At 43.6% G+C, this 22,770-nt stretch overlaps 1 protein-coding gene across 1 annotated transcript in view; it reads left to right on the forward strand.

Moving 5' to 3' along the window:
* Positions 1 to 22,678, forward strand: part of LOC121601335 — a 36,332-nt gene extending 13,654 nt beyond the window's left edge. The window contains 4 exon segments of the mRNA XM_041930153.1: positions 17,083 to 17,990; positions 18,072 to 18,087; positions 18,090 to 19,776; positions 21,466 to 22,678. Coding sequence (XP_041786087.1) covers positions 17,400 to 17,990; positions 18,072 to 18,087; positions 18,090 to 19,776; positions 21,466 to 22,459 — 3,288 coding nt within the window. The 5' untranslated portion in view covers positions 17,083 to 17,399 and the 3' untranslated portion in view covers positions 22,460 to 22,678.
* Positions 22,679 to 22,770: the final 92 nt, after the last annotated feature.

Below are 22,770 nucleotides of genomic sequence, written 5' to 3' on the forward strand. Positions count from 1 at the left end.
ATGATGTCTTTCACCGATTCCATTCTGTGGGCACGATACATGCCATTGTTGATGGCTAATTTAATGCAACCAGTTGCATATGTAGCTCACGTCCTCGGATGAAGGGGCGAAGGCGTTGGGCAATAGAAATCGGTTGCCCCTTTTTGATCGCGATAATTATCGCTCGGACACTCTAGCGACGCAAAACGCAATCGATCTGTGGCGCGTTATCGGGGCTTTGCTCGGGTTTTGATGTGCGTTTCATATATCTGCTGTTTGTGTGCATCCGTCGTTTTGCCGGAGCGATCAGGCAATTAGATATCATGCTCAAAGCGCACGATCAATCACGCTTGCAGGGAATGGTGCAGCTTCTAAAGTTGCCAACCACTCGCTTACGAAGATCTTTGGCAGGTGAAGGGCACATTCGAAGATTTGAACTGTGCAGTGGAGGTGATATGGCAAACGAGATCTCGCGGTGATCGAGTATATCGAGGGATCGAATGGATTCGATAGTGGAGAAGTTGTAATTGATGCTGCTCAGTGGGGTTGTTTGGAATGCTTGTGAATGTTCAATAGTTCCTTTAAAATTGGTTGATTTAGTTTCGTCGATTTTGGCTCAGGTTTATTTAATTTGAAGAGATCTTAAATGCTCAAGTATTTACTAAGATATTATTTTAAATATCAATATCTTAGATCAGACCAGATATTGCAACTTGCCACGAAAAAAGAATTGTTGTAAGGAATTGGTGAAACTTGATTTTCAAAGAATTGGCGAAACCAAATCTTCAGTCTCCTCAACAAGAATTAGGACTACATTGATTGAGTTTATTGATCAAGTTCAGATTTAATTATTAAGAATTAAAAAGCGTTTTAGAAATTAAAATTTGATGGGTTTGGATTGAAGTTTTACGGGTTTTATTAGTTGTTTGAATAGTTTGTTCATAGAAGGTTTTTGTTTTGTTTTATGAATACTACTGAATAAATTGAGTAAATAAAGAAAAAAAAAAACAACGAGTTCAACACAGTTCACTAACACACTAATGATAGGTAGTATTAGCATATATTTGTTCAGTAACACTACCATTTGCCATTTTACCATTTGGTGAGCTTGTACCGAACGCCAGATGGTTGTCATCGCAGCACCCGTGGCCTACTGGCCAAACCAAAAAAAACACACACCATTTATGGTGCCGCACGAACCGTGACCCAACAATAGTGTAGGGTCGTTGTTGAAAAAGTGTTGCAAATAGCATACTGCTAGCGGTATTGTCGCTCTTGTTTACTCCCCAAGTATCTTACGAACGGTTAGCCTTGACTCCTTTGGATCATACTTCGATCAACCAATGTGCAAAATAGAGCAGAGCCAAAAGGTAAGGCTCGAAACAGAACCCACAGCAAGCCTAATGGGTGGTTCGTTGAGCACACGCCAAACTCTGCTTCCCTCTAGTCGGAGTCACCTTGACGAGGTGACAGAAAACTGATCTTCTGGCAAGGGGTAAGGTAAGACCTAAGTGTCGATCCCGGTCGGTACCATTTTCTGCGAGGCGCCACAAAACATATTCCATTCTAGGGGTAATATTAGCTGTAAACGCGTGTATAATCGATCGTACGGGCAGTAATCACATGGGCTCTGTATGTCAAGGAAATTCTGTGGTTTGGTGGGAGTGTTCGCTTTTGGGGGCGCGTTCTGTGTTACGTTCTGCTCTTGGTGGTATACTCTATTAATGAAACTGAATGTTTTGGTTATTATGATGAGGATGTATACAGAATGATGTTTATAAGTATTACTGAAAATTAGGATAGGATATCATGAGGCCATCTCAGTTTGAAAGTTCGTTCTTGTTATAGGACTTGGTTTGGACTTGGGCGAGGTTTTGAGAATGTCTGAGGTATACTCAATACTGCACCTCTCATATCTCTATGCAGGGATACGTTAAATATGGGCTTGGAGGCCATTACTTCCTGAACTCTTGTATAGTTTTCATAAGTACTTCGGCAACTCAGTCGATACCTGACAGCACAAGCTTTGGACATAGCAAAGATATGAACCTATCATCTCGTTGATGTTTCTATATAATCATTGTGAATACAATCCAATGTTTTAAGCTTCCAACATGTTTTAGCAATATAAATAAGCATAATATTCTCAAGTTTTGTTGAAGATTTTTTTTCTATTTGCGAGGTTATTTACGGTTTGGCAAAGGATTCCAGCTTCCTGGGCTCTCAGATTCTATACCTAGATTACAGTTGATTCCGCCATATAGCTTTCATTGAAGATTTGATATGCAACAGTGACCTTGGAGACAAAAGGCATCTTGGTAACAGATTTTTAGTGTTTTTGTTGAGATACTAAGTATTCCACGAAAGATATTAGTAGTTCTGCAACTGATTCTGAAATGGAATCAACCATATAAGATTGTTTTTACCGCAACAAACCTTCCTACACATCAATCTCTCACGTGAAAGCAACTCACTCATCTTCAATTCATTCCATTATCTAAAGTGTGTCAATGGAATTTATCTACCTCCCTCTTCCTACTACCATTGGGCTATGAGAACCATTTTGCTTTGATTGCGAATTAATTTTTGCAAGATCTTCTCGCGTAAGATAAAAGCCAGCGCCAGTTTGCGTGCCACATTGCCACTATATCTCAGCGCGGGAGATCATCGCTTCCAACAACACTCCAAGCGCAAAGAATATTCTCCGTATCGATTCGATCGGTGCACATCTGTTAACGGTATATCGTGCATCGCAAGCGAACAGAGCGGTACCGGCGGCACCATAAATATCATCATCTCTCACATCAAGTGGCATTTTATTGGAGATCTTGAGATCCACTTTAAACAGGTGCCCAACGGCCGGAGCTTGACGGGAGCCCGAAGAATCCGGTCCCGCGTAATGATGCGTGTTTGGTGGTCGTCCATCAAAAATCCGCGTCGGAAACTTATCGAATCACACGCTACATGGTAACGGTTTACCGGGCCCTAATATCCAGCCAACGATTATCTCACGAAAGAGACCGGTGCCGGTGCGACTGCCGCCTGCACGTGAACAAACGTTTGCGCGTGTTCTAAGCGGCAAGAGGTAATATCCCGACCGACCGTGAAACAGCATACGGTATTGGTGTGGAGTGTTTGTTGTGCTGTTTTTCCATTGCGGCTATGAAATTCCCAACGCTGCTCTGCTCCCCTGAAGATTGGGGATTGTTTTTGGACGATCGAGATGAGCGGTTATTGAGTGGCTTCAAACGCCTCGGGAAGGTTGTGTACGTTGATATCTTCCTAACCACAGGCTGAATTGGTCTTTCGTGTTGCGTTGGCCAAAAAAATGATAATCTTGTGCCTCGTTTTTCGAGATTTCCACATTCCTTGATGTATTTTGGTCCCGCGTCACCCACCCACCTGACCCACCGTTGCGTGGTCGTCGTCACTCTCGCCGTCGTTGTCGTGATCATGGGTGCTGAGAAAGTTTCATCCCGTGCATTCAGTTTCAGTTTCGACGTTTCTGGAGGGAGAGCGCACGAGATGCCTTCCTATTTTGTGTTAATGGCTGAGGGCTTTTGGAGCTGGCCGGATTTACGTCTATAGATTTTTGCGCCTGCCCCGAAGCTCCCGGAGTTGAACCTGAAAAGTGGAAAAGTGCAAAGTTTCGCCTGTGTGTTCAGTTTTTCATGCCTCAATACCACCATACCATACCTGCCATAGTTTAGATAGAGTTTCTTTTCACTCTCTTCCACGAGCAGCCGCACGAGGGAAGCAATGCACCCGTGGGAAGGTGGATAATAAGAAGAAAGCAATGCGCTCTGTCTGTTTGTCTGGCTGTCGATGGTGAAGGTGAACAGGCAAACGAAAAAAAAAAATGCAACATAAACGAAGCTTTTAACCTTCCGTCCGGCCGGCGGGTAAAGTGTGAGCTGGGTTTGTTTTTTATGATTCGCAATATTTACAACAGCGGAGCGAAAAAATGCCTTACCGATCTCACTCTCTATCTTCCTATTGCTCCGGTTTTGTTATCTCAATTGGTTAGTGTGAGTTACATTTTAATTTCATAATTTAAATAGTTTGATGGCATGAACCGGTGGCGTCCGGATGCTGTGGATGCTGGTGGTGGATGTGATCCAAGCACTGCTGGCAGGCGATTATACTTTGTTGTTGTTGCTGCTTGGCCTCTTGCTTGCTAATGTTAAATTCCAAGCGAAACTTTCACGTCCATCACTGGTTGGCCCGCATGGAAGCGGCTGAAGTTGGTATGTCTGCTGGAAGGATGGTGAGCAGTTTGATGTACTATAGTTTGATTAGGTTCAATCTAGGCTTTGGGAGCAACACAAGACATGTTTTAACGACATCATGCATTTCCTTTTTTGTGTTAGAAATTGGTACAAAACATGCCTTGATTGTACTTTATTTAAGTAACAATCATTGAATGCTAAATACTGCGTACTTTAATTCCAAACCATTTAAAAAAAATTACATTCAAATCATTCCGGTGAACCTGAAAGCAGATATTAACAAGAACGTTGACAGATTTCAGGTATGAATGTCATATGTTCAATGGGAATATATTCAAGTGTTCTGATGCTTTCAGTGCTGATCTCAAAAATCCAGCCATTACTGATAATGGCTGGTATTATTGAATCCGTTCGTAGCGGCGGCGTAGCGGAATTTGGGGCAAGTGTGCCATACGGGGCAAGAGTGCCACCAAGCATTTTTCCTTAAAAACTTTAGTTTAATGATCAATTGTGTATACAGTTGGTTGCTTTCCAATGACTAGGTATTCTGAGCCTGATTTCATATAGACCAATCGATATATCCCATGTTTTAAACTGATTTATATTGAGTTTCAAAATTGAGCAGAATATTATAATTTTTTAATCCAACCAAATAAGCTCTCAAAAATCATGCGAACAATCAACCGAGAAAATATTTACACCACCGTATAGCTAAGAAAACGTGAAATTTTTTGTGAGGTTAGTTGAAAAAAACTTTCTTTTTTCACTGAAAAATTCCATTTAAAAAAGTTACAACTTTTGGGGCAAAAGAACCATCTCTATTGGGGCAAGTGTGCCACTATCTTTCATAGGCACGAGCTGTCAAAAATGTAAACATTGTTGTAGCGTGCTGCGGAATGGTGCGCTATTGTGAGCGGATTCCACCCCAGAAAAACAGAACAGTAACAAACCATATTGTGGTACAGTTGGTGGTCAAAAAGGGTTCATTGGTGACTAAATACATGTAGGAATACATACACTAGTGGTATACACGTAATAATTGCCAATTATCTAAGAAATACGGTTATTTTAACCAGGTGGCCGTCTTGCCCCATACGAGTGGCACTCTTGCCCCATAGCCAAAAACAACGTATTTTGGACCCTTTTTAAAACATTTCAAAAACTGTTTTGTTTGCACTTTTTTCAAGCGAAACTCATTTATAAGTGAGGAAATAGATGTAAAATGGTTATGAGATTTAAATCGGCTTTTGAAAAAACACGTTTAGTGAGTTATGACTTGAAATGCTTAAGGTGGCACACTTGCCCCAAGTTCCGCTACGTCCCGACACTCATTTTCCTAACGTACTAGATGGTTGCTACAGCTATTCACCGCGGCGTTGTAGGACCGGGCTCAAGAAATGTGTTGCCATCCCTAGAATTTCATGTGAGCGCCGTACGTTCCCGCTACGAGCGGATTCAATATTACCAGCCAATGTCTTAGATCGTGAGTTCATCATAAGTATTTTGCGCTCCAATAACTCACAGTGCGGGCCTTCAAATCTTCAAATGTGTTACCATGTTTGTCTTTTTTTTAAATCATATGATAACCTGTTACTTGGTGATGTTACTGTGATAAATAAGAATTTAGAAATCAAGAATTCGCAACAAATAATCTCAACCCTTGTTACCCCCCTTTGCAACCTGTATGTGTTCGAACATTTATATTATTAGGAGTATAAATAGGTTCCTAGTACAATTCCTAAGTTCAGTTCATCCAATATTTCTTGTCCAATTTCCACAGGGCTCACGTTTTAGATCATGTACATTGTTTTTAATAGAAGATAACTTATTTGCTGAGTTACTCCTGTGCTAGTTTTGCATGCATTTATGTGACGAAGAAAAGTGTAGATATCATATCAGGACCTTCTTGGAAATCTGGAAAAATGGTAGAATTGGATACTAAATTAGTTGTTCATTAGAATAAATTCATTAAAATTTAAAGGTTGTGAAGCAACTCCGAAACATCTGAAATGTCTTGTGCTGAAACAAACTCTGATCAAATCACAGCTCAAGCTAAAACCAAATCCGGTTAATATCTTCCAACGGCTTCGTATTTCCAACACGCCAATGTGTGCGATAGTGCAATCCAGCTGCCGAACTGCATCCATCTTTGGGCTGCTTCATGAAACACGGACCCAACGAAACAAAACGAAAACGGTTCTCCATTTACATATTTCTCCTCGCATCTCGTGGCGTGCGGTTGGCCACATCACCATTGACAGTGCGCCCGGCATCATCATCATAGCCGGTCGGTGTGTGGCTTCACGATGACTTAGCGCTTATAAAGATGGTGGCGCATCGGCACGCACGCAAATAGCATCTTCACACCGGAATAAGGCGCATTATGCCACACGAATAGTTGGCGACGCGTATACCAGACACATAGACACACGGTGCACGGTGCCCGATCAGGCTTCTGTTTCTCGATGCGGAAAGCGAACGAAGCAAATAAAAAAAATGGGCGTCGAGGTACAGATGCGTAAAATGCATGGTGGTGCTACATGTCTGCATTAACACTCATTCGCTCATTGTAAATTAATATTTACCGCTCCCGATATGCAATTATGCGTGTTTGCACACGAGGGCTTCTGGTAAGATGCGGGATGGATGGTGCAGGAGCGAATGTAGGGCGTACGGTAGGAGTGATGGGGAAGCGGTGCAACTAAGTTGAGCTAGGAAGATTATGTTGTCTTACTAATGGGTGGGCGAAATCGTTGGACGAAGGAGAGCGATGTTCTGAAGATGGTTCAATATTGTCACAGCGTGTTAAGCTTAGAAAGGGGATTACAGGAGCTGGAAAGATACAGACTGTTTGATCTGTCATTGTTGAATACTAGAGAAAAATCAACAAGCAAAGATGAAGATGGGAATAATGAACGCTTAATGCTATACTGTTATAATGTACAATATGTATATAAGATTTGTCTTTAAAAAGGTCAACAAAAGTTTTACTAAAATTGAACAACTTTGAAATGCGCAATGAAAATGAAATAATGAAGTGTAATGTAGCATCAATATTCATATTATGAAGTACAATAAATACTCTTTCTTACTATTCAACATTTGGTCCTTCGAGCCGGATGCATGATGACGTAATACGTGAAATGATTTTAATTCATGTCAATCAAAACATATTCGTGTCTGTTCGTGTGAACGTCAAAGTCCTTGTTGGCAGAAAATCAAGGGCACTTAACTTGACAGTGAAGTAGGTTCAGTATATAAGAGATCCATGGAGGTGTTAGAAGGAAAAACAACAACATATTTTTGACATATTTTTAAACTACTCAGACAAATATTAAATACATGAACGAGACTTTATTGAGTCGTGTTTACGTACCGTGCCTTTACCGATAAAATAAACAATCTACTAAATTCGTAACAATAGTGCACTAGACATTATTTTGCGACAACAGCTCCCTCTTGCGGAATGTCGGGACCCTATTGAAAAGGCTCTAATCAGTAAAAATATCATTGTAACTAACTGTCAACTATTATTTTACTACAGACACTCAGCCAGATTTTCCAAGTAGGTTGAAGAGGATCTAAAAGATGCTAAAACTATTTAGTTCAATAACTGTTCTAAAACCATAATTCTAAACAATCCTGCTATGTCATTTTTAATGTTCCTTAGATCTTTGAATTTGAAAAAATGGATAGGATGTCACTCTTTTGTGGGTTTATCAAAGGTTTTTATTTCACTAAAAAACATAACCTTATTTACTACCCGTCCACGCAGAGAAAGTCAAATGAATACCAAGCTTTATGATCTCCTCTATGCAAAACCGTTATAGGAAGCGCTTTTACACCAGCGCGCACTTTCAGCATTCGTGAATAACATTAGCATCAAAATATGATCCAATGTTGCGAATTGTGACGGTGAGAGAAGGGAGAGAGGGACACACACATCAAACTAAAGCTCATTATGAGCGCGTTCAATGTAGTGGCATCTGCGTAGCTTGTAGTTGTTAGTGTTGTTTCGGACTGTTTCCTTTTTTTACAGCTTTCCTTTTAAAATTCAACACCCCGTCCGATCAGATCGGAAGTGGATGTTTGACCTCTTTGCTGCCATTTTCCTGTCCCCAATAAAAAATCCAACCCCTCTCCTATGGCAAAATCATCTCCCGTTTATGTATCTGTGTATACTGTGAATTGCAGCAATTTTGCACGCTTGCCGAAAGATCGTAAAATTTATCACTCATACACACACACACGCCGTAGCAGTATTCAATAAATCCGGAGATTGACCTTTAGGGCGAACAAAACGCCACAGCAAAAATGTCAAAATCGTTGTTTGAATCGAGTCAGTGACACGGGGGCTGCATGTTGCCCTTTTTCTTTTGGGTTTCCTCTCTCTCTCGTGTAAGCAATTTCCTTTCGGATCAATAACATGATAAAACGTTTTGACGAACAAGTGACATCAATCGTGAGAGCAAAAGCTGCTCCCAATGGTTACACCACCGCCGCCGTGGTGTGGATTGTGGTTTCATCTACAGGAAGGAAGTGGCGATGTGTAACTGAAAATCCTCAATACACAGACATTTCAGCGTGTGTTCCGGTTTCCTTGAATTAAGAGCTTAATTTCAGTGAATAATTTGATTAAATTTCACGGCCTTACCACCACCACCGCCATCGCTGCAGTGCCGTTTTGGTGGCCAAAAGGGATCATTTTGCATCCTCTCGACGCCGACTTCGTCAAAGGTGATGCTTTTTTCTGTCGCTGCGCTTAAAAGCGCTGCGGCGAGAAGAGAAACTGCGCGCGTCCAATGTCAGCGTGCGGCCGCAAGGAAGGCATTAGTATTTACCAAAGCCTAGACAGTTTTTCAATTATATAGCACATTATGCGCCCCTTGTATCATCATCGTGAGCGTGAAGAAAAGGCGCGGGTTGAGCGTTGTTATATGTGTGTTTAAAGAAGAAGAGGACGGTAAAAAAAACAGCCAACAAAGCGCATCAAACCACATAAGCCCTGGCGGTACACAAAACAATATGATCACGGACCGAGAATGATCGATGATCGTGCAAAGAATGGTTGCTTTCGTGGTGTTTTACGTGAGGCTTTTCAGCTCGTCCAGGATGATGAGCGAGCTTTAAATTTATTTATGTTTACTCATGTTTCGTTACACTTTTCATTCCGCTTAATTGATACCATAATACCTGTTGGTGTAACAGGGTTTGGATATTAATTAACAAGAGCGCTATCAACTGATAACTTCGCTTTGGAGAAGAAAAACAAAAAGTCATACATCACTACATCACTCATACGTTGATTGTGTTTTCCCACGCAATTTCCTCCCTCTCTCTCTCTGCGTATTGCATAACACACATCGATGTTTTTTTTTTGGTTTTCCATTTTGTTTGTGTGGCCCCAAAAAAGCCCAAGCTTCGCTTCGCACTTTCCATTGCAGGATGCACCGGACCGTATCGTGCTGTGTGTGGTGCCACCTGTATAAATCCACCCCTGTCGAATTGAATCTGCTTTTCTGTTGTTACTCTCCTGCTGCCCAATTAAAACCGCCACCCCAGATAGGCACCAAACCCGCCACCGCCACCTGAGCGGGCCTACTACTGCTGATTACAACAGCATGGTTTTGCTCTCGTTGAAAATGGCCTAGGCACCGTGGGGCGCGCTCTGCGGCCGATTTAATCCATAGGTGGTTTTGTGTCGTTGTTATGAAAAGTCTGTTTTAGTCTCTCGTTTTGCTGAGGGGCAGCTCGGGGTGGTGGTGCGTGATCGCGGCCTCAATTGGGCGGTACAACACACATCCTCTTGCGGTGCTGCGCGCGAAGATGTGTGTACGTACTGCTGCTACTACAACTGGCTGGCGATAATCGGTCTGGTGTTTCGGGGGATTGACGACTCTTCGACTAGCTCGATTGCATCAGCTCGGCGCTCGGTTTGGTTGCATCGTTCGTGCGGCTGCTTTTACCCGTTTGCTTTGGTAACATTGACCCGGTGAACTTTTGGCAAAACCGTCGCTTGAAGATTAAAATTGCACACCAGGGGGCGGATCTTTCGCAAAATGTTGATGCTGGCTGTTATGGCTAGAAAAAAAATATGATGGATTGATGAGTGCGGATCAGATCAAACAGTTTAAGATGGGCTTTGCGGAGGAAATGTACAACGCGATGGTATGGATTAACCCGGTTATGATAACGCAATGAAAGGAAGAGGTTTTGAAATTGAAGAAATCGTTACGTTGGAGCATGCTGTTGCCCAGAAGTCCTATAATGTCCTATGCAAGATTTGATTAAGTGTCACTGAAATAGAACCACTTTTACATTTAGATTGTAATATAATATGACAATGTATTGATACTCTCAAAATATCATGATAGCTGACTTTGGAAGACAAGTTATCTTACAAAATTGGTTTCCAAACGGTAATGTCACAATAAGGGAATTCAAAAATTTACTTAGTCAGTAATTGGTTGAAAATAAGCTCTGAATTCGATGAACCGAATCGTCGAACTACTGCTGGGCTAGTTATGTTTTATCCAACTGAATGGTATTTACTTTTATTGATGTAAAAGTAGCCATATTACTGTTTAAGTGCCATATACACTTGTAGATTTTTATGAATGTTTTGATCTCTTTCTAAGAGAATTCTTGATTGGAATTATGGAATTTTCCAGTAGAATATACTATCGTCTAAAAATTGTTCATATTTTTATTATAGTATCTTAACTTCTCTAATATCTCCTGATATCGCTGATTATCTGCTCAATGAATCCAATTGCAGTTATGCCTTTATTTTTATCTTCGTATAGTCTTTATACTTAAGTGGCTTTAATACTTAAACTCCAATTAAATTATATGTGCTCTGTTTAAATTTAACATTTTAATTTGCGTTCGTTTTAAAGATGTATTCAATTGCTTCTTCTTCTTCTTCTTCTTCTTCTTCTTCTTCTTCTTCTTCTTCTTCTTCTTCTTTTTCTTCTTCTTGTTCTTCTTCTTGTTCTTCTTCTTGTTCTTCTTCTTCTTCTTCTTATTTGGTATGTGACCTCCTACACATTCTTGCAATTACAATAGCATAATGATACCGCATCACAAAGATTGAACATTCTAGGCGCTTAAGGCCTAAAGCTTAACTTGTTAGCTTATCAAGTCACTAATCACTGCTAATCCAGAATTACGTTACAGTCCCATGACTTTTAGCTCTTCTCCAACATGTTTGTGCAATTTGTTTATGAAGAAAAGAAGATTATTATTGTTAGCTAGCACTTACTATTAATAGCTGCACTTACTATTAAAATTTCAGTTACATTTTGATTATTGTCTGATGTTTTAGTGTCGTAAACTTTAAAATTTCCATAACATTTAGAAACTATTAATTTAACATATGTTTAACTGCGAAACAATGATTTGCAAGAAGAAAATCTCTCCAATATGTCTGACGATGATATATAAAAATCATATTCATTTTGTTTCCTTAGGAAAGTAATGTAAACATCCTCCTTCGGGTAAAATGACTATGGTAGAGCTAACTATAGGCAAAAGCCTCACAAAATCATTTAAAGCATAAAAATCCAGAAAATTTTGGACGATCATTAATCCATGCATTCTTCATATGATTGAATCCGTAAGGATAGTAGACCATCATAGGAGAAACGAAATGCCAGAATAGCTAATAGACATTAGCAAAAACTTTTTTTTCCTCCTTGGTTAATACATCATCACACTTTTCCTCCTAATGGAATGATCACGACAATGCTAGCTAATGGATGTCCTGTGCAAGCATGGGTTAGAAATTGAAACCAAAATAGATGCATATCCCCAACAACTTTCGCTTACAAGGAAAGCAAAACAAAAACCCTCGTTGGTTGCAGAAGGCTGAGATTAGTTTTTGGCATAGTGGACACAAAAAAAAAAGAAGTCATTCCTCATCCTTTCTCTTTCCACTCGTGAATTTGTTTATATTTTGCGCCGAGCGTTCGAGCCCGCCGCATAATTTAACAGCAAAATTGGGGAAGATGAAGTGCCGGTGTGAGGCGCACACAGGCAATACAGCAGATCGGAGACTCTCGGAGGTCAAAAACCAAATAACGGGCAGCAAGTTGACCGGCAACATGTTTTTTGTCTACTTCGTTTTTGCCGTTTCATTGTAGAGATGATTTTCGATGATTTCGTTTTGGTTTGTGTGTGGACAGCTGGGGTAAAATATGCACATATGCAAAATAGTGCCCCAGAGCTAGAGCCACCCGGTGACATACTGGTTGGATTTGATGTTTATTGGCTAGTTTCACCTGTGTTATTGTGGTTTGTTTTTAATTCAAGTTGAGAGTTTGAGAGTCAATTGGAAGTGCACGTTTGAGAGCGCATTCAAACTATGATGATGTATAATTTCTTGTAATTACACTTCCTTATCTCCTTCCTTATGTTTATTTAACACATTTCTCACCTATTTTATTGCCTAAATAAAATATTAATTATTTTTGTTTCACATTTTTTTCCGTGGACAAAACTGCCGATGCATAACGCCTTCATTTTGCATAATTACCCGGCCACGTGTATTCACTTTTCTCACTGTCCCACATGACCTGTAGTACATTAGGGCATGGACAGCATGGAAAGTTAATGTGTAACTTTTACCATTCAAATGGAGAGTGCTTTTGGGTAAAATTTGGTTTAAACGTAAAGGCGGAAACCGAAGCCACCAACCGAGCCACTACACTCAACCCACTCTTCACGGTCCACCTGAGCTAGACACGCGCTGTGCATGGTGTAAAGCGTATTTCATAACCGCGAAGAGGAGTAGTGCAGCACAGCTTCCAAAACATGTACCCATTTTTCTCTTTTCGTTCGCCTTCCTTTAGTTAAAGACGTGTTTAGACGAATTAGACCAGTGCGGTTGTGTTGCGTACTAGAGCCGGGTGAAAAAAAAAAGCAAACGAAACACCATTCCAATCGGAAGTGCGCTTCGTAAAGATTATCTCACACATCTGCACTAAACGACTTGAGGGGCCAAACTACCTTCGACGCCTCCTCTCGCTCTAATGGCTTTGATGCACAATGTCTTTAGCACCTGTGTGAATGGGTTGGCTTTTATTTTTCATAAGTGTGCAATTTTCGCATCCGCCACCCAATTTGTGCCACCCTCCCCTGGCCAAAATATCGGCCTTTCATTAAACTGTTTCGCACCATGAGGCGTAGCAGCACGAGAGAGAATTAGTAGGAGGGCATCCCACCCGAAAAAAGGAACATCCCGCTTAACATTATTACTCTTTTGTCTCTTTCGTTCTTTTCTGCGTTGTTTTTTTTTTGCTTTCTTCAATGTCGTGTAATTTATGCTGCAACAATTATCTACGCCAACGACCGTGTGTGTGTGTGTGTGTGTGTGTGTGTGTGTGTGTGTGTGTGTGTGTGTGTGTGTCGGCAGTGCATAGATGCGCCAGCACAGATAATGAGCGATGCTTGTTTTGTTTCGTCCGCCGGTGCACACACGTACATCTCCTTTCCGCGGACGCTTCGGAAGCGTTTTCCGAACGGATATGATCTAATCGGTGGGGCAAGCATATTCCAACACCCCTCCCCCATTTTCCTCTTCTTGATTTGCTTCACCACCCTTCACCAGCCAGCCAGAAGTCCACCAGCCATGCGACCATGTTGAAGTAAAAGTGAAAATAATTCACCCCCGGGTGTGTGTGATGCGCGATCAAACCGAGAAACGGTGATCATCGCGCACAGTCGGTGGGCTGTAAAGTTGTCATTAGAAAGGTAATTTGAAGCGTTCGGTTTACGTTCGAAATGGCAACGATTCGAGTGATTGTAATCGTGATCGAGATACGTGCCCGCGAGATGTTGGCGTGATATGAAACGGAACATTGAATAAGCCATCAGTTAGGCCAATATCAGGTTGCTGCGTCTGTGTGGTATGGTTTGACGTGGAAATTGGGAGGACAATTTTGAATGGGCACTAAACGATTCTTCAATGGTTCTCTTGGAATCGTTTGTCAGGTGTGTAGGTTTGCTGTAATACAGCTATTTAGTGGATAGAATTGAGCATTACAATATCTAATTGTTTAATTCATTGAATTATGATTCTTATGCTGTGGTAGAACTTTACTAACCATTTCAATATATTTTACACAACAACACCTTTTCATAGTAACAAAATGAAATCACAAATATCATTTTTTACAGCTTCGAATCGAAAGTTTGAAACTTGATCTGCTTCCTAATTTTCTAAGCTCAAGCGGCTAAATCTCGTTCAAATATCATTATTTTATTTTTATGGCATAACGAGATGTCATTGAGTTCAACTTAGCATTTGAATTGTGACAAAGACTGTTAATTGAAATTTATCAGGAATTGGTTATCATTCATTGGCTTCCATATTCAAAGGCAAACCATCTTCAATTTGGGCTTTCAGGAAGTTCAAATGATTCCGTTTGTCCTTATATATTCCATTCTTATTTTCATTTGAACTGTCTGCTATTATACCGGTCTTACAGCCTGGATTCGTGATGTCTTAGGACCTAACAGTATATCCGTCATGGGTTCATATCATTCAGGAATCGCAGTCGCCTACTTCTACAAACTGGTACCACCGATCAGTCAAAGATGCATCGCTTTTAGTGATTAAGATCACCATTGGTCTAGTATATGCTAGGGGCTAGCTAGAACGAACGAAGAAGACGCATCCATTAATTTGCATTTGTGTAAGTATCTGATCAATTCTGAAAGCATTTTGGAGCAAGAATACATCACCAGCACAAGCATAAGTGGTCGGAGAGCGAATTGATGTTATAAGTTATTACAGGATGATGTTGCAAGAGTGGTCATAGTTGTGGTTCACTTTCTTGACTCTTTCTTACCGCAAGTGAACAAAGATTAGAATAGGATATTAGGGCACCCTTTTAAGGCAGTTTCTCACGACTATGAAAACACCTGAAACCCCTGTCTTTTAACCATAAGCCAGAACTTTCCATAACAATAGACTCTGATGGAATTCGTCCACTTGTGAAAAAGCTGTTTTGATATGAATGAAATGAAGATAAACACAAACTGAGGTTATTCGTCATGCTTAAAAGTGCAAAATGTGAAAAAAAAACTTAGAATTTCCATTTTCTCTTCGATTATTACAAAAAAACAGGAGAAATATCGAAAGGTCTAGATACGGCCAAGTATTTTCCCCAATTTATAGCACATCACTAGCATTGAAGTACTACCTCAAGCACATGTTAGTACACCGTGCCATACTATCAACATTCATTGGCACCGTCTATCGTGTGTACCGCAGATGGCCCTCTCGCCGCCTTACCCATCTTCTACGGTCTCACAAACGCACGGGGGCCATTCATTTAATTTCGATTTTAACGAACGGCGAACACAACAAACAAACAATACGGCGCGCCTGGAGGGGAGGGGGGAGGCGTCCATGCGGCATACCACTTTCCTTTCGCTTGGCAGGCCTGGGCTGTAGTGAGCGCATCATTGGCACTATCTCTCTGCGCTGCCGCTAATTTGTATCGCTTGAAGAAAATGAACAAAATTGCTAGCTGCGCGGGGGCCTATCTAGTACCTAGTAGCCAACCCCGCCAACAGCACACGGCCGCGCAATAGAGAGAAGAAACCACCGCAATAGGAGTGGAGTGACGGGCACGCGGTCCCAAGGAAGATGCCTCAGATAGCTGGCTTTATGAGTGGTAATAGGTTGAATTGTTCGAGCGAGTTGCTGCTAAATTGCGATCCGCGCAATGGTGGGTGGTGGGAGGAGCAGACCAACAGAAGAGGATGGGAAAGAGGAACATCTGATACTCTTCTCCTTCTCAGCATTTCCACCGAGAGATATCGTCCATGGCTATTTGCGCTAGAATCGATATGTCGATCATGGTGGAAGGAAGCCGTTGAAAATGGAAGTCAATAATTATGATAAACCCAATCACCCACTACCCCACACGGGTGATGAGTATATGGGGGAAGATCATTTGCAAGCTTGGTTCGAAATCTTCGTTGGGGGAAATTTCACTTTCGTTGGTGTGCCTCGGTGTGTAACTGGGTTGATTTGGTTTACTTTCGCCCGGTGTGAAGGTCAAAGTACGATTGTAGGTTGGGATGTTCAGTGTCATTTTTGAGGCGTTATAAAGTTACTGGAGCCGCTGAATGTCTTCAAAATTACTTTCAATGTCAATAATTTTGATTGGTTCCTGTTGAACTCCTGTTAAGTTCCTTGACAAAACCTTCAGTAACGAATATTTTATGATGTGTTTTACACTTAGATTTAGATTTAGATTTAGATAACTTAGATTTAGAAGGAATTCTGTTAGATGCCCGAATTTCTGGGATAAAATAATTAAGTTGAATTCTTACTCTTAGGTCGAGATATACCTGAATACGTAGAAACCATACTTACTATATATTGGATTTAACTTATGTATATATCTTGAACGAGGTTATCACAAGTCTTTTAAATGCATAGATCATATCTTTCAAATCCAGAGAACCAAGCAAACTATGATAAAGAAAGGATTTCGGTTTGTAGACATCTAATGCATCTTCTCTTATATGATTGGGCCTATCTGAACGAGTGAAATTCATTCTACAATAAAGATGATTATCAACAGACGATATCCATTAAATACATCTTAACTTGGTGGTCAACATACTCATAATTGAAAAACACTGAAGTAATGTTGGGAGTTGTAATCTTTAGTCTCTAGGATCTTGTAAGTTAAGCATGTTAATTTCTGAATAAAATACAGATGTTCTTCAAAGTTCATTACAATAGCTTACCTAGGATAAGAATAACAACTGAAGCACAACTACCGTATTAAACCCAAACCCAGTCAATCATCACTTTAAGTAATTCCTTTCAATTCTCTTCTCTAATCCTCAGATCATCCTCCAGAAGAACACGCAACGGCAGTGAATTGGAGCGAACGGTTGGAAGGCTGCCAGCTAGCAATCCACCACGGATTATGCTTACCAGACGAATGCAGCAGTTCTTTTGCACTACCGGAGTAGTGTTGCTGCTGCGAGTAACGGGTTGAACTTCCGAAGCGCCACTGTCTGTCCCGTGCCGCGTGTATCGCGTTCGTGCGTAGCCGAGGATCACACAATCGCTATTTATTCGGTCTTGTAAAGCCTTCATTGCCCCGGCTGGCAGGTGAAGCGTAACGGAGGGGCCAGCAGCAGTAAAATCGAGAGTGAAGGATGGAAAAGTACGTAACCGTCGTGTCGGTGGACGATCAGCTGCTGTCGCCGATCGTGCCGCCACCGATCGATCCGGTCGTGATTGTCGCCAGCAGCGGCACCAGCGCCGACCGGGCCGTCGAGCTGAGCAACCTGAACGGACTGGCGAAGGTGGCGAACGGCTGCACGGAGCAGCAACCGATGGCACAGCAGCAGCAGGACGAGCCGCTGGACGATTCACAGTTTGTGACGGTGCTGTCCATCAACCACGGGCAGCATGGCCGGCAGCAGAGCGCACCGGAAGTGGTGCTGGTGTACCGGTTGCCGGGCGAGCGGCTCGGCTTCGGGCTAAAGTTTCAGGGCGGCACCAAGAGCAACGAGAAGATACAGCGGCTGTTCATACAGTCGTGCGCGGAAAACAGTCCCGCGTCCCGGGTACAGGCGAGCTGGGGCCATCTGCGCGAGGGCGACGAGATACTGGAGATAGACGGCGTTAGCGTTTGTCGGATGACGCGCATCGAGTGTGTGAAGTGTCTGAAGGACAGCAACGTTGCCATCAAGCTGCTGGTGCGGAACGGCGAGGGCAAGGTACAGAACTTTTACGGTGGGGACGCGATGGGAGCGTTGGGCGGTGGTGTTAGCTCGAGCGAGAATGGCGGTGTAGGTGGAGGAGCCGGCGGCGGTGGTGGTGAGATTCCAGAGCGTAAAGGTGCCCACCGCCTCCGCCACCGGTTCCACCGCGAAAGCTAAACAAGCGCAAACAGGCGACGGTGGAGCAGCAGAACGCTTCCAGTGCGGCTGACGCACCGGCAGGTCCACCAAGCAAACAGGGCTTTGGAACAATGCAGCCAAACAGTGGCCCAGCCTCGTCGGAACCGGCGCCGCCAGACGCGGAGAGCTACAGCAATCTCTTCGCGGCCGACGACATCAGCGACCTCATCTCGGAGTCGGACGATACGGCCAGCACCATCTCGACCGTGGTGGACAAGTTCTCGATCTGCTCGAGCCTGTCGTCCGAGGACTACACGATCCCGTCGCACGGTGGCCCGGCCGGCATCGGGCAGAGTGCGGAGCTGGCCAAAGCGCTCAAGCCTTTCACGCTGCTCGAGCAAGAGTTCAACCTAGAGAGCAGCAAGTTCGAAACGACCAACCTGTTTACCTTCAAGCCACCGCCGGCAGCGAATGGCTCGAACGTGGTCCAGCTGGAAGTGCTGGCAGAGAAGCCCGCCGTCCCCGCGGCTGCCGGCGGCGAGTACGAAAATGTCACCATCATGAAGGTGGACGAAAATCGCAACTACGAGAACGTCACCGTACCGTACGGGCCGTACGAGAACGTTACGATACAGACGGTGCAGCCGTACGAGAATATGGTACTGAACCGGGGCGCCGTGGCAGGTCGTCCGAGGCAGCAGAGCGGCAGTGAACCGGCTAGCCCACCAGCAACGACCGAGCCGAGCAGTGGGGTGTATGAAAATTTCGAGCTAAAAGCACAAACCGTTGCAGCAGTGCCGCCACGTCCACTACCAAGACAGGGTGCGGTAGTGGAGCCGAAGAAGCGGGCACCGATACCTGTCCCGATTCCGATCGTCGTGCCACCACCACGCCTGAAGCCGGCGAAACCCGCTCAGAATGGTTCGGGCGGTGCACAGCAGCAGCAGCAAGCGTCGGTGGAGCCTTCACCCGCTGTAAACGCACCGCTTGGGTCCGAGTTCAACACGGTCCAGAGCTGGCTGCAGGAGGCAACGGAAGTGATACACGAGTGCGCTCTGACCGAGCGGGGTGAGGAAGCGCCAGCCGAGGAGAAAGCGCCGCCAGCGGTCGAAGCGGTGGCGAAGCAGCCACCGGCAGCAACAGATCTGCCGCGGTTGATCGATTTCCATCCGAAAGTGTCGGTGCCGCTGAAAGCGCTCGAGGAAGAGATGGAAGCGATTGCAGCGCCGCCAGCATCGCCCGTACGGTTCGACGGCGGTGGCGAGCAGCTGTCCCAAGCGTTGGTGGAGGGTGATGAGCTGGTTAATGGAGGCAGTGGTGGTGGTCGGTTCGAGCTGCCACCGTCGGAGGCGGTCGTGCGGAAGTGCATCAAGATTTTGTCGAGCGAGGACCACACGTACATCGAGAGCAGCTCGAGCGACGAGGAGGAGGAGGAGCGCCGGTACGGCCGGTCGGAGGATGAGGACGATCGGACGAGCAGCTCGTTGTCGCGCGAGGCAACCACGCCGGAACAGTTCCTGAGCGGCGACGGCTACAGTGATGAGGATGGGGAGAAGCTTGGTCCGCCGGAGATTGTGTCCGGTGGGCCGTCCGAGGCGTACTTTAACTTCCCGTGGACGTCCAACCTGCTGCCCCCGATTGGCGAGGTGGAGGAGGAGTTCTCCTCCTTGGAGCATCAGCACAATGGGTAGGTTTTAATAATTTAATATTATTTTAGTCGCGTCACGTGCAACCGAAAATAGATCATATTTTGGTTCAGGCAACTGGGGTGGCTTCCCGGGGCTAACCAGCGACATTGGAGGCTTATAACTTTTGTGTGCGTAACCCAAAATCGAAGCAATATTCTCGTGAAAAGTAATTCAACTAATTTAGTTTCTAGAAATGTCCATAGATCGGTTCAACTCGTCATCGGTTTTGTTTTATAGCACTTTGCAAAGTTGAATGGATATTTTTAGAAATTAAAAAAAAGTTTATTAGAAACTGTAAAAACCTTTTTTTCATTACTTTATAAAATTTTCCCAGAAAAATGGTCCTTAATGTAATTAAAACTGCCTGATATAAGTCTAACCAAATGATTTTCACAGGTCTTTTAAGGGTAGCTTTAAAGATAAAGGAGCTTCCATTTGGGGATTAGGTGAGCTGTAACGGATTTTATTCGAATGAAACCTATCTTTAGATTTGTCCCTGATTATGTGATTATGTGGATCAAACTGGAAAGTGTCAAACAAAACTACTCTACACTAACGGAAACAAAATCGGTATTTTACAATCTTGTTCCTGATTTGTTTATTTTTTCGGATCATAATATAAAATCAGCATTTTTGACATTTTTTGTTATAACATTCGAGTCGCATTGGCAATTTTTCCTAAAGTTTCGATTTGTTTGCCTTGTGTTTATTTGACACTTTTCCATGACTCACATAAGCGTCGCTTTTTTCTTTTAGTAACTTTTAGAACAAATTTGAAGTTTTCACTATGGACTTGCAATGTACAGTTCCTATTAGTACTCTAATAGGTTTCTGAATTCTCATTCTTATTCTTATTTCCATAAGGGCTGGTTTGATGTAAAATGTTGTAAAGTAAAGAAAAAATGGTTTCATGTTTTGTCATTTATTTAAAAAAAAAAATAAAAAAGCTGTCAAATATGAAGAGCTATAACATAAAAATCGAGTTGAACCAATCTATGCACAATTATTAGAACTACTAAGTGGATTTAATTTTTATTAGAATATTGCATCAAAATTTGATAACGCATTCAAAAGTTCTAAGCCTGCAAAGCTGCTGGGTACCCAGGGTAGCGTGGTTGCCTGGAATAGGACTATCGCAATTGTTAATTCTAAAATCCAATTTTATCTAATTTGAAAATTTTAAAGACAATTTTGATAGGAAGATGACTGTAGTTTTTTCACATATTCCAATTTTCAAGTCAATCGGATTGCAAACATTAAAGAAATAAGAAATCAAGTTCGATTTAGCCAGCACGGGTAAATACGTCCATAGCGCAATACACAGTGTGGCCTCAGTTTTGCAACACACAAAATGTGGCGCTTTGAAAGCTTTCGTGAGCTTTTCTGTGCTATGTCGAACAGTCCAAAAGCTACGGTGTAGAACAGATTGCATACCTTCGTTTCATCAGGGCAATCCGCGCGGCTCTTGTGCTGTGCACCACATATTGCCTACCCTGCAGGCGCATCATCGTGATCAATACCTGGAATTAGTTTTATCGTACCAACACTATCTTTGCTCGTGCAATAAAAACAACCCCAGCTGGCTGATGCTGCTGGCATTGCCAGCTTGTGTTTGTTCTGTATCGCCAAAAATATCGGATACTGATAAACATTTCGGTCTTTCGTTTCTGTTTTTCCCTGTTTTGCAGCCCGATAGTTATTATCAACACGGCGGAGGAAACGGTTATCAACGACACGAACAACAACCAGCAGCGGGAGAGGAAGAAGCCGCCGCCGATCGATGACGAACCGCCGCCGCCGATGCTGCCACATTCGAGCGTACCGTCGACGAAAATAGTCATCACAGGGCATCGTATCGAGGCGATGATGAGTGCCGGCGAAAATATCGGCAACGACCGGAATCAGATGGCAGCAGCTGGAGAGCCGGAAGACTCCGTGAACGGTGATCAGGTATCGCTGATGGATGAAGGAGAAGAAGAGGAGGAAGAGGATCAAGATGCAGTCGATTCGGATGATTCGCTCGAGGTGGACAGCGGCACGATCGAGCGGCGATCGGACAACGGCATGAAGAAGCTGCAACAAGTGGAATCCAGAACGGTCCAGCCGGATGAGGGCGAACAGCGCACAGAGTCGGATGAAAAGGTAAACAACAACACAGTCGCTGATAAGAAGGTGCCCGCTGATCCCGCGCTGATCCCAGTGAGTGGGGGCGAGATTGAGCCGACCAGCACCTGCGTGGACGGTAGTGTCACACCGCACGTTAACGGTGGTGTAGAGACATCGCACCAAGTTCCGGAAGCGATCGACGGACCGATGGAGCAGCAACCATCGGCTGGAACAGCCGGTGAGATAGAGCAGATGCAGATGGATACTGTGGACGAACCCAGCAGTGATGCAGGAAGTGTGCCAGCGAAGAGCGCAAACGAAACGACCGCCAGCGGGGAGCTGGAGGCAGTGGACGCGGACAACAGCAGCAGCAATATTGACGCGTTCTGTGGTGACGTAGACATCGTCGTAGGCGATACCGTTGAGAGTGACTTTGAGGAGCTGGTCAAAGCGCAAGTCGAACCGCTCGACGTCGAGGACAGTTCGGAGCAGATACAACAGATTCATGAGCGAATCATTGTTGGCATTGAGCGCGCTGTGAGTGAGGAGGAGATGGAGGTGAGGAAGGTGATGTGAAGGTGCTGCCGGACCCGTTGGAAAATGGTGATGTGAGTGCTGAAGTGAAGACGATGGTGGACCCACCCAGTGATGATGGGGACGGTGATGTCGTAGTGGAAAGTGTTGCTGCACCTGCTGCGCCTGCCGCAGAGGAAGAGGAGCAACGTGGTGATGCGGTCGTGGTTGAGGTTGAAAAGGAGCCGAAGCAGGAACCAGGAACCGAAATACATCCAACAGAACAAGGTAAGTGAGTTTGCAACATATAAAAACGGGGATTTTTTGGGTTTGGGTGTGAGGAACTTTACAGGAAACGAATGATGTAGCACCCA

This window comes from Anopheles merus, unplaced genomic scaffold (genome assembly GCF_017562075.2).
Source record: "Anopheles merus strain MAF unplaced genomic scaffold, AmerM5.1 LNR4000068, whole genome shotgun sequence".
In the NCBI taxonomy this organism is placed as follows: Eukaryota; Metazoa; Arthropoda; class Insecta; order Diptera; family Culicidae; genus Anopheles; species Anopheles merus.